Source organism: Silurus meridionalis, chromosome 23 (genome assembly GCF_014805685.1).
Source record: "Silurus meridionalis isolate SWU-2019-XX chromosome 23, ASM1480568v1, whole genome shotgun sequence".
NCBI classification, from domain to species: Eukaryota; Metazoa; Chordata; class Actinopteri; order Siluriformes; family Siluridae; genus Silurus; species Silurus meridionalis.
In genome coordinates this window covers 15,779,349-15,791,358 of record NC_060906.1, presented here as the reverse complement: position 1 = coordinate 15,791,358, position 12,010 = coordinate 15,779,349, and the positions used below count along the sequence as shown (strand labels likewise).

Here is a 12,010-nt window from a genome sequence, read left to right as displayed (position 1 = left end):
AAATGTATTTTAATATTACTTTTTTGGTTTGGGACTGAACGTGTGCAGCACAATGAGGCTTGTACCAACAGATTGCTGTACACTGACAATCACTAAAATACCCTGACATGCTGCCCTTTATCCATAACATTGTTCATTCAAAAAAAACAAGCAAACAATGACTCATTTCCTTGACAATTTCTCACACCATGTTTCCCTCCAAGGACTTTACCCATGCTTTTTATTTATAACATGGGAACAACATGCAGCCCTCCTTACAACACCTTTCCTTTCAAAATCTCTTCTCCAGAAATATGATGCAGAGCTTTTCAAAATGGCAATGCAGTGTCTGAGTGCCATAGGTGGAGCCCTCCCACCTGATTACGTAGACATGAGCCCAGCCACCACTCTGGTAAAGCAAGTCTCTGTTGATGCGCAAGGAAACTTTGATCCCAAGCCTATAAACACTGCCAAGTAAGCATTAAACTGTAATAGTAAATCTATGGGGAACTCTGTGATGCTTGTCTAAAGGCCTGCTTTATGTTTACTAAAAGGACACAAGCTCTAGGCATAACAGATTTCCTCTTTTTATCATGGACCTTATAGATTTTGTAAATATGCAATTTAGAAATGCATGCATTCTTATTTGCCCTTTTACATAAATAAATAGTGTTATAACAACATTAAAATTTATTAAAATGTGTCACAGCATTATTTAGCACACGATGGCCCTTCATGTGAAGTATACAATACTGTCCTATTATATCCTTCATTTGATTGTATGGTTGCTAGTATTTTTTCTACTAGGATTTTTGATTTGATTTGAATCTCAGAACCTGAGGTTCTGTTTTTTTTTTTTTAATGCTTGGATCATAATCCGTGAAAAAAACTTTAGAAGACCCCAAATTTTGGAATGAAGTCTATCAAACTAATGTGCACTGTGGGAGGCCCAATAATTAAAATAGCTTGATATGTTTCTCTTTCCTTCTCTAATGTTCCTGAGTGTAATGTTTTTATTTGTATCTGAATTTGAAATTGATTATGCCAATGAGATTTGAATTAGAATGTTTTATCTGATTGTTTTTAAATTAAATCTTCCATACCAAATATTTGCTTGTATAAACTCAGCTTCAACTCTTCATTATTCATAGTAATAAATTGCATTAATGTAACGGGATATAACCTTCTATTTTCAGCATCTCACTGCCTGAAAAAATGGATTATATAGCCAACAAATATGCTGAGCATTGCCATGAGAAGTGGTCTTCTGAGAAGGTAAGTTACTGGCTGCTTTTGTAATACAAATTTTGAGCTTTTTTTTACAAGTAATCACCCAATGAATGACATGTGATCTGATTTTCATCATCTGACAGTTTACACTAGGCTGGACTGCAGGTGAAAAAGTGGATGACCAAGCCAAAACTCACCCTCTTTTGAAACCATATAAAGCACTGAGTGAGAAGGTACCCACGTGTTTCCAAAAAATGTCTAGTGACAAGCATTTATTCACTGAGATGATAATGTAGTAATTCCTTTTGATCTGCTGGAATTGGTTCAGGAGAGGGAAACTTACTGCTACCCAGTGAAGGAGTCACTGAAGAGCATGTTGGCTATGGGTTGGATCATCGAGAGGACCAAAGAAGGGGAGGCCATGTTCCAACAGCGTGAGGCCGAGAAACAGCTTAAGAGTTCAGAAGCTTCCCAGGTAAGAGTATTTAAGATACAATGAAAAAAAACTGTTTAACAATGCTGTATTTGACATATTTTTTAAAAGGAGACGGATTTCATCCATCACCTGTGGATTTGGAAAATGTAACTTTGTCAAGAGAGCTTCAGGTATGTTTTGGGTTTATTCAATATTATTTTCTAATTCACTAGTGTGAATAAAAAATATTAGAATAATGCAAATATAATATTTTGAGTAATTTTTATAATGCAAGAATTGCGCTTGCCACAACCTTTTAAAATAAAATTTAACATAAATCCAAAAGCAATGTACTTGTTCAAATGCTACTGTAACACAAGGTAATTGATGATTGAAGATTTGACTTTTTACAGCAAATGCATTGTATTTCTTATATACAATATATTTCCAAAAGTATGTGGACACTTGACCAATTAAGTTTCAGATTTACTTGTTGAAAATCCCATAATAGATTTAGCACACACAGCACCATACAGTTGCATATGTAACATTAAAATATATGGTCAGGTGTCCAAAAAACACTTTTGCTGATATAATGTACGTATACATAATGGACTGTAGATATACATGAATGTTTGTATTGTCAACGCTACTCATGCTGTACTTTATAGAATATAAACAAAATAACTACAAATGTGTGTAGTGGATGTAAAACTGTTGACTTCACTGTGAAATTCTAATAAATACACTAATATTGTTCTTATCTTCAAATTTGACAACACTGCTGCCAGAGCATGGTAGAGTCTGTAGCAGAGAATTACCACAATATTTGGGCGAAGAAAAAGAAAATAGAACTAAGCAGCAAAGGTAGTATTGTTTTTCTGGACACCTACCTGTATTGTCTAAGATTTCACAATTCACCACACAAGTTGTGTTTCTATTTGCAGGAGGTGGGTCTCACCCACTGCTGGTCCCCTATGACACATTGACAGCGAAGGAGAAGTTCAGAGACAGAGAAAAGGCTCAGGAGCTCTTCAAATTCCTGCAGCTCAATGGATATGCAATAAGCAGGTACACGTGTCTTTTTTTTTTTTTTTAATAGATCCACATTTTCTGGTTTATACAGTAACATGAATTTAAGAGTATTTTGTAAATGATTGTTTTTGTCATGAATGCTCCTAACATTAATGATGTATACTGGGTCTCACTTGTGTTGATCATCCACTGATTCTTTTTCTTATTAGAGGTTTAAGGGACTTAGAGCAGGATTCTTCTTCCATGGAGAAGAGGATCACCTACAAGTTCCTTAAGAGACTGTTGAGTTACGTAGACTCAGCACAGGAATTCATAGCCCATCTAGGTGAGTAATATATAATACATTTCTAAAATAAAAAAAAAAACAGCCCATACAGTTTTCTATATTATATACATTATTTAAAAAAGTTTGTGGACACCTGACAATAATAATCCGAGTCTACATTTAGTACCAATTTGCTGTTATAATATTGGCCACTTTTCTGAGAAGATTCTCCACTAAATTTTGGAGTGTGGTTATGGAGATTTTTACTCATTCAGTCACATGGGTTCTAGTAAAGTCAGGCATTGATAAAACTTTAGGTTGATTGTTATATTAGGCCACTCAAGGTCTCCAACCCATGTAACCATATCTTCATGGAGTTTGCTTTGTGCTCAGGGACATTGTCATTTTATTTGTTTAATTTACTTTTATATGAGCACTTAAGTTTATGAATCATTTACAGAGGCAATGGCCACCAGCGGGAAAACTGACAAATCACCACATGAGCAAGAGATAAAGTTCTTTGCAAAAGTAAGTTTAAATGTTTGACACAACTCAATGTTAAAGTTTCTCATATTACTTTTGTTTATTCTTAACTACTGATTGTGCCTACAATACTTTACTTGCTATAATAATATAATATAAATATCATATAATTATCATATAATATAATATAATATCATATCATATAATATAATTTAATATCATATAAAATAATTCATATATCTGTTGCTGTTGTTTGTTTACTACAGGTCCTGCTGCCATTGCTTGACCAGTACTTTAAGAATCACTGCCTTTACTTCCTGTCTTCTCCTAGCATCAACCTGAGCAGCAGTGGTTATGCTTCTAACAAAGAGAAGGAGATGATCACTAGGTTTTTGCTTTTGTTGTTGTTGTTTATTTTATTATTTCGGATGCGATATGCAGAATTAGGTTTTGACACTAAGATAATGCAGCATGAAAGTTCATTAGAAGCTCTTTATTTTGACCCTTTCTTTCTCCTACAGTCTTTTCTGTAAGCTGGCTTCTCTGGTTAGACATAGGATTTCTCTGTTTGGTAAGGCCAAATTAGACTTGATTAATTAGACTTGTGCTTGACTGTCATAATATTTTCTTTTAAATCTTGGTTATATTAACTTCTTATGTATGTAACATCAATGACTCTTCTATGCCAGGAAGTGACTCAAGTACGATGGTGAGCTGTCTGCACATTCTGGCACATTCACTGGACTTTAGGTAAGAGCACATGCGTACAGCTTTACTGTGTTTGTGAAAATGTTTATTGTGAGATCATTATTTCATTTTGAAAAATCAAGAATAAATCTATTTAAATAATTACTATTTGAGCAGTGAATAAATATTTTAGTCAACTTAGAAATAACGATTATAAAGGTTATGTTGTTAACTGTTGTTAAATTTTATAAATTACTTTAACTTTATGAATTATGCCATATAATTTAATCACTTACAACCACCTTATATGCAAATAAATAGATTTACAGACATTTAAATAAAATAAAAATGTAAATATGATATTTAAAAGCAACATAATTAAACATGTCTGCATATGAACATTTTCTGCTAAAATTGAAAGCCTTTGCTGGAAAAAATGACAATTTCTGTTTGTCCTTTGACATTTAAATAGGACACCTTCATGGTAACTAGGTTAGATCTTTTAAATGTTAAAACAGGGCAGGACGGCAGGTTACTCTCAGCCCCAGAGTAGACGGTTTAATCCAGAGCTCAGGTTATTGTCTGTGTGGAGTTCTGTGCAGGTTTGCAAGATTGGTCTGGTTTCCTTCCACCCTCCAAAACCAACACAGTTTGGTGGATTGGCTACACTAAATTGTCACACAATCTAAAAACTAATTTCCTTGATCATGTTCCTGATCTGTAGTTGTGATTGAACAATATTCTTGTTCTATCTGAGAAAACAACATTTAATGCATAGAGAAAGTTTGCTGGACTGATGACATGGTTTCCTTTTCTAGGACAGTGATGAAGTCTGGCTCTGAGCTGGTGAAGGCTGGAGTCAGGAACATTCTTTGAGAATGCTGCAGAAGACTTGGAGAAAACTATGGAGAACCTAAAGCTGGGCAAGCTGGGCCAATCTCGCACCCAGATGAAGGGAGTGGCACAGATAATCAACTATACCTCAGTGGCACTGTTGCCCATTCTTACTGCTCTCTTTCAGCACATCACTGAGCACCATTTTGGGGCAGACTTGCTGTGTAAGTGAAAAGTTGATCACTGATCACACAATCTGAAAGAGAATGGCATTTTTTTTCCCTCTTAAAGGAGTAACATTGTTTTATGCGTTTCATACGTTTCAGTGGATGATGTTCAACTGTCCTGCTATCGAATTCTGACCAGCCTGTACTCTCTGGGAACTGGCAAAAACATCTATTTTGAAAAGTATTGTATATTTCTGATTGTATTGTTGATAAAGCTGTTAACTCTATTCTTTGAGTTACTCATGTCTGAACTCTGCATTTCAACAGGCAGCTTCCTGTTCTGGGAGAATGCTTGGCTACTCTGGTGGGAGCCATGCCTGTGGCGTTCCTGGAGCCTCATTTGAATATGCACAACCCACGTTCTGTCTTCAATACCAAGACACCTAGAGAGAGAGCAAGTGAGTACTTAGTATTATAGTAAATATATACACTCCTGGACATTCTTTTAAAACTAATCATTGCTTAAGGCTCAAATAGTTATTAGCATAACAATATTTGACCTGTCTGCTTCTAGTCCTGAGCATGCCTGATACTGTGGAGGAGATGTGTCTTGAGATGCCACGTCTGGATGGTCTGATGAAAGACATTCATGATATCTCAGAGTCTGGGGCTCGCTACACAGAGATGCCTCATGTCATCGAGGTCACCTTGCCCCTGCTGTGTAACTATCTTTCTTACTGGTGGGAAAAGGGGCCGGAGAACTCTCCTACTCATGAGAACTGCTGTACCACTGTCACTTCTGAGCACCTCAGCCTGATCCTGGGCAACATCCTCAAGATCCTTAACAACAATCTGGGCATAGATGAAGCCTCCTGGATGAAGAGGCTTGCAGGCATGTGTGATTTTCTTATATTATATTACATTTTAGTAGAAGTAGTAAAAGACTTCCGGATCACTGTAGCCAGGCCACACATAGGGGATACTGGGGTTACTCCTTAATAATATGAGTTTTTTTCTAGCAAATTAACCAACAAAGCTGCGAAAAGGACAGATTTGACATGTACACAGTAATTACAATCAAATTTAAGGAACACTTTTGAACATTTATAATTTTATGTTCTATTGTATGATGGAATGTGCAGGATGTACAGGTTTTGTGAAAAACTGTTTTTAATTTCTGTATCTATGCAGTGTACACACAGCCAATTATAAGCAAGGCAGGAGCAGACCTCTTACGAACACATTTCCTCCCCACCCTGGAGAAGCTGAAAAAAAAGACTGTGAAGGTTGTGGCTGAGGAGGAGATGATAAGATCTGAAAGCAAGGCTGACACTCAGGAGGCTGAGCTGCAGATTCTAGATGAATTTGCTGTACTCTGCAGGGACCTGTATGCTTTTTACCCTATGCTTATCCGCTACGTGGACAACAACAGGTATTATCACTGTTCATTCACTAAACACTTAATTAAAACACAAATCCCATACCATGTAAAAATTCATACCAGAGCTCCTTATGAGTTGGCACTTATAAGAATAGGCAAATGTGCTTTTCTTGAGGGGTTTTATCAAGCCAATTTTTAGAAGAAGTGAATACTTCTGCCTACACCTGTCAATGGTTCCGAAAAATAGGAAGATGAGTAAGCACCAGGAAAATGAGTAAGACTGTGTTTAAATCACCCTCTCTACCCAGGTCCAAATGGCTAAAGAAACCAAATGCAGATTCAACAGAACTCTTCAAAATGGTGGCAGAGATTTTCATACTCTGGTGTAAATCTCATGTAAGATCTTAATGAGTTTTAATTAATGTTTTTTCTTTTTTTTACTTTTGTAATCTACATTTTGTCACAAGACCTCCTGCTTTTTACCAACAGAATTTTAAAAGGGAAGAGCAAAACTTTGTGGTGCAAAATGAAATCAACAACCTTGCCTTCCTCACTGGAGACAGCAAGACTAAGATGTCAAAGGTGAGATAACAAATGTATCCATTCATCTTCCTTGAAGTATGAAACTTGCCATACTTTGATAAAGTTTTTACTTGCCTGTGCCAGGATTCCTCATGAATATTTGTCTTCATTCTTTATTTCAAAAATTACTAAGAACAAATTTGATCAAACTGAAACAGTAAATGAGTTTTAAATTGCTTCTTGTAACTTTGCCCAGAAGTAAAGTTTTGTTGTTTCTTTCTGTTTCTCACACTCCAATGTCTGTACTTTTTTTTTCTGCAGTTAATCAAGGTTGTATTTCTAAATCAATTTCTCTCTCTCTCTCTCTCTCTCTCTCTCTCTCTCTCTCTCTCTCTCTCTCTCTCTCTCTCTCTCTCTCTCTCTCTCTCTATATATATATATATATATATAGATATATAGATATATATATATAGATATATATATAGATATATAGATATATATAGATATATAGATATATAGATATATATATATATAGATATAGTATATATAGTGTAGCTCAAATAACAGTTAAACTCATAAAGCAATAAGAAACTGCAAAAATATGTAAAGATAGAAATGTCCTTGCAAAATCATGAGGCCCGTTTACATAGCTTACATATTATGATTGTGGACGACCCCACACACCCCTCACACACACTCTTCATTCTCCTACCAAAAGGAAAGAGGTTCCGAAGCATCTTTTGCTTATAGTTCTTTTAAACCAACTACATGCATGCCTTCTCTCACCACATCCATAAACCTCCTCCTTGGTCTTCCTCTTTTCCTCCTTCCTGGTGGCTCCATCCTCAGCATTCTCCTACCAATATACCCCATGTACCTCCTCTGAACATGTCCAAACCATCTCAATCTCGCCTCCCTCACCTTGTCTCCAAAACGTCCTACATGCCCTGTCCCTCTAATAAACTCATTTCTAATCCTGTCCATCCTCATCACTCCCAACAAAAACCCCAACATCTTCAGCTCTGTCAGCTCCACCTCCTGTCTTTTATTCAATCTTATTTTACTGTGGACTGCATCAGCATTATATGGTTAAAATAAATATAAAAGCTTCCAGACTTGACATGATGTGATTATGAATGAAAAATCTAAATATGAGACCATTACGAAAACTGAAAGGCAACAGGATGCTAAAAGTAATGGAAAAGAGACTCATGCAGTGTATAATCTTAATTCATGGGGAAAAGAAAATGAGTACCTAGTAAGAGTACCTTGTTAAAAAAAAAACATTCTGTGTTTGTGTGTTGCAGTCAGGAGGCCAGGACCAGGAGAGAAGGGGAAAGAAAAGAAAAAGAGAATTATACTCTATTCAGACATCTTTAATTGTGGCAGCTCACAAGAAACTGCTGCCTATTGGCCTCAATATGTGCACAGCTGGGGACCAGGAGCTCATTTCTCTGGCCAAGATCCGCTACAGTCTGGTGAGCATAAGGTTACTTATAACTACAGCCCATATAAATTAAATTTAGCTATTTTGTAAACCCAAATCAGATTAGTCAGAAGGTGTTGATTTTCTATAAGAGCAGCTCTGGTAGTAGTGATTGCTGTAATTCGAGTGGTTTATATTAATTTACTCATAACATGCATTATCATTTGTATAGTTCCACAGTACATGCAGAGGGAGGGGCTGTTTGGTAAATGGGCTACATAATATAACATACAGATTAAAATGTGCTAATATTTAACAATTAGAATATAAATAGAGATTTTCAAGATATGTGTTTGTCGATACACTAAATCTTTCTGTAAGAACGCATTTATTTTTGAAAGGAGTCTTGGTTGTCAGTCTAAGAGAATTGCTGTAGTCTAAGAGAAATTAAACATTGCAGCATACAGTAAGTGTGGGTGGTAGCAGAGTGTGTTGGTTTTTACAGAAAGACACAGATGACGAGGTGAAGGAACATGTTAAACAGAACCTACATCTCCAAGAGAAGGCAAGTTCCCCATAATCAAAAGTTAAGATAATTCCATGTAAATAGTTATTGCCTTAGTTAATAAGAGAAGCTGCACACACACTTTGCAGACTGAGGACCCAGCAGTGCAGTGGCAGCTAAACCTCTATAAGGATGTAGAGGTGAAGAATGAAGAGCCTCTAAACACTGACCTAATTATCGAGAAAATCCAAGGCATCTCAGCCGCTGTCTTCCATCTTGAGCAGGTTAGAGGCACAACATGATTTTTTTTTACTGACAATTCCATAGCAATCACACTCAGTAAAAGTGCAATACAAGAAAACTCATCTTTAGTCTTCACACCAAACTAAATAACATTCAATAATTACACTAATTACACTAAATAAGATCATTTAACCCTCAGGTGGAGCAGCCGCTCAGGTGTAAAAAAACAGTATGGCAGAAACAGCTGTCCAAACAGCGCAAGCGTGCTGTGGTCGCCTGTTTCCGCATGGCACCTCTATACAACCTACCTAGGTGAGTGCTGAAGCAATTATCTTCATGAAATGTTGAAAGAGATGACATGCTGTAAGCTTTCTTGATTTCGACCTTACCCTTTATCACCTATTTATTTTAGAATAAATGCTGAATTGTTATTTTTCCTTCTGGTTTTGTTTCTAGTAATTTTTCCTATTCCCAATTCTGTTATGTTTTTAACATCCTGTCTGACAAAGTGAAATGTCCAGTATTTCAGTACAGGCCCTTCCATACACCTTTCCTGATAGCTCTAAAACATTTCTCCTCTTTGTTGTCTCTATAATACACTTTAGATTCAAAAATAATAATTACTTCCTGAATGGCTATGGGTACGTTTGGCTGGAAAAGTTGTACCAAACCTCCAGCTTTGATGGTCTGTTCTCCATGCTAACGGTAAAGTGAGCTCAAAAGACCTCATGATTCCAACATCTTCCTTCAGTCCATTTTCCTACCTAAGGACTAAGCACAAGCATTCAATTGTTATTGCCGTTCTGAATGGTCACCTTCCAGTGCTGCCCTTTACTGTCATATTAATAAACTGATTTACCTGAGAAAATAAGCTACTTTTCAAATATTTGCTATGGTGAGTATTTAGACAAAGCAGCTTGTTGCAATAAATGTAGGACTCACTTAACATTTGAACTGTGCTGATTTCCTAGGTGAACCTCACTGAGTTATTGAGGTGGCCAGTCAGATGAGGCCATGGGCTGTACATCTCTTTCACTCCCTTCCAGAATGCACCCTATTTCCTCGTCCCATTTTTTTCACTTTTCTTTTTCCCTGCCTCTATCCTTCCTAACTTCCCTTTCCCCCCTCAATCTTCAGGCATCGCTCTATTAACCTCTTCCTCATGGGCTATCAGAAACTTTGGATAGTAGCAGAGGAGTACTCCTTTGAGGAGAAGCTAGTGCAGGACCTGGCAGTAAGTACTGGGCCAGCTTTGGTGCTGCCCTGTGTGCCGTGTGTGCCTTCTGGCGCCATCTCTGTCACTGTTTGCCCTGCGGCCAGCACCTTGCCCGCTGAATTGCGGCAGCGCGTCTCTGCTCGCCTCACATCTTCGTCCTGGCCCGTGTTTGGCTCAGCTGGTTGTGTGCGTAGCCGCCAGGCCCTGCATGAGTTTAGGCTGAGCCCGAAGCCGCGTAGAGCAGTGTATCTCAGCGTAGCAGTGGTAAGAGGGGCAGGACAGCCCTTTGACACTCTGCCTCTCTGTTTGGGTGTCGTATTTCCTTTTGTAAGTCTCGTACTGTCGTAAGTTGTGAGAGTCGGTGGCATGTTCACCTCATCTAGAAAATCATGTCTCTGTGTAGGCGCAGGCAGTACAGTTGCTATAAATGTCAAAAGTGTTAAAGGAATACCTAGCATTTTACTATCTACTGTAGCTTTCGTGTACATGTGAATACCACTGACAAGGATTTTATTTTATTTTTTGACTGTTTTGAAAAAATAAAAATTTTCTTCACCACTATGCATTTATAATAATAAAGTCTAAGGGTAGATGGAAGTTTTGGGGGTAGTTAATTAATGTTTATGTAAAACATTAACTGTTCAGCTGATTTGACTAAAAACAGTAGTGAAGTCTGTTTTTAATTTTTACACAGTGTATTAATTTTAAGATGCATCGTAATATATCAGACAACAAAAGAATATGCTCTTCTGTTCAGTCTGTATTTTTTCTTATAATAGCCAGAGCCTGTGTTTAAAGGTAATGGTCTAAATGCTTTGAAAAACTTGACTGACTGACACAACTTTTGGATTTGCTATGAATATGAATTGAATCAGCATAATTATTTTTTCAAAAGGATCAGTGGCGGGTCATGCATTTGGTACCTGGGCCTTCAGTGAGGACTTATCCGACTTAATCCACCTCCTAATATCACCACTATCACGTCACAATTATAAAAACCATCAATACAATATATAAACGCAATATAACAACGTGTGGCATTACAGAGAGAGAGAGAGGCATTTCACATATGGAGGGTGAATACCATTTTACTAAAGCAAGAAATCCAGTTAAGACTCCAAACCTCTACACTACAACTGCAACTGTGCACCTACATCATCTGGAGCAGTTCAGAATCAATATTTGTCTAACAACAGGACAAAAACATAAAGATTTTAATAAAATACAACCTACTCACCAGAGATGCAGACTCTTAATTTGCACCGCTCCTCAGAGGCTGTAAGCCAGTGGTACCGCTCGTATTCACTGGTCTGGAAGTGGAGAACAAACTCTTTCCTGGGCTAAGACATGCTAGCTAGCTTCAGGGTTTGCCAACCTCTCTCATGATGTCTAGCTTTTCTTGAAAATTTATTTTTAAGTATGTCCGAGACCAAATAAATTTCTCTTCCTCCGTAGGCATCAAAAAGTCTAACTCAGATGTATTAATGTGTGCAGAGTGCTACAGACGTGTTTGCCGGTCAAACTTGGTTGTAACAGTTTCCCTCTGACCAAACAATCAAAGGACGGAAAAATGCTGACGCTATTCGCCCTGTAAGGCGAATTTAAAATCTGATTGGTTCAAG

The 12,010-nt window shown here is 37.2% G+C and overlaps 1 protein-coding gene across 1 annotated transcript in view; it reads left to right on the top strand.

The window, feature by feature from the left end:
• The window catches only part of ryr3 (ryanodine receptor 3), a 78,278-nt gene that overhangs the window by 51,782 nt on the left and 14,486 nt on the right, over positions 1 to 12,010 (top strand). The window contains 25 exon segments of the mRNA XM_046836555.1: positions 290 to 453; positions 1,176 to 1,254; positions 1,353 to 1,442; positions 1,538 to 1,684; positions 1,753 to 1,815; positions 2,416 to 2,491; positions 2,572 to 2,695; positions 2,869 to 2,984; positions 3,385 to 3,452; positions 3,674 to 3,795; positions 3,929 to 3,978; positions 4,097 to 4,157; positions 4,913 to 4,958; positions 4,960 to 5,152; positions 5,255 to 5,336; positions 5,423 to 5,553; positions 5,670 to 5,987; positions 6,287 to 6,527; positions 6,785 to 6,872; positions 6,966 to 7,058; positions 8,306 to 8,476; positions 8,930 to 8,989; positions 9,079 to 9,213; positions 9,372 to 9,484; positions 10,310 to 10,652. Of these exon segments, the coding sequence (XP_046692511.1) occupies positions 290 to 453; positions 1,176 to 1,254; positions 1,353 to 1,442; positions 1,538 to 1,684; positions 1,753 to 1,815; positions 2,416 to 2,491; positions 2,572 to 2,695; positions 2,869 to 2,984; positions 3,385 to 3,452; positions 3,674 to 3,795; positions 3,929 to 3,978; positions 4,097 to 4,157; positions 4,913 to 4,958; positions 4,960 to 5,152; positions 5,255 to 5,336; positions 5,423 to 5,553; positions 5,670 to 5,987; positions 6,287 to 6,527; positions 6,785 to 6,872; positions 6,966 to 7,058; positions 8,306 to 8,476; positions 8,930 to 8,989; positions 9,079 to 9,213; positions 9,372 to 9,484; positions 10,310 to 10,652 (3,174 nt within the window).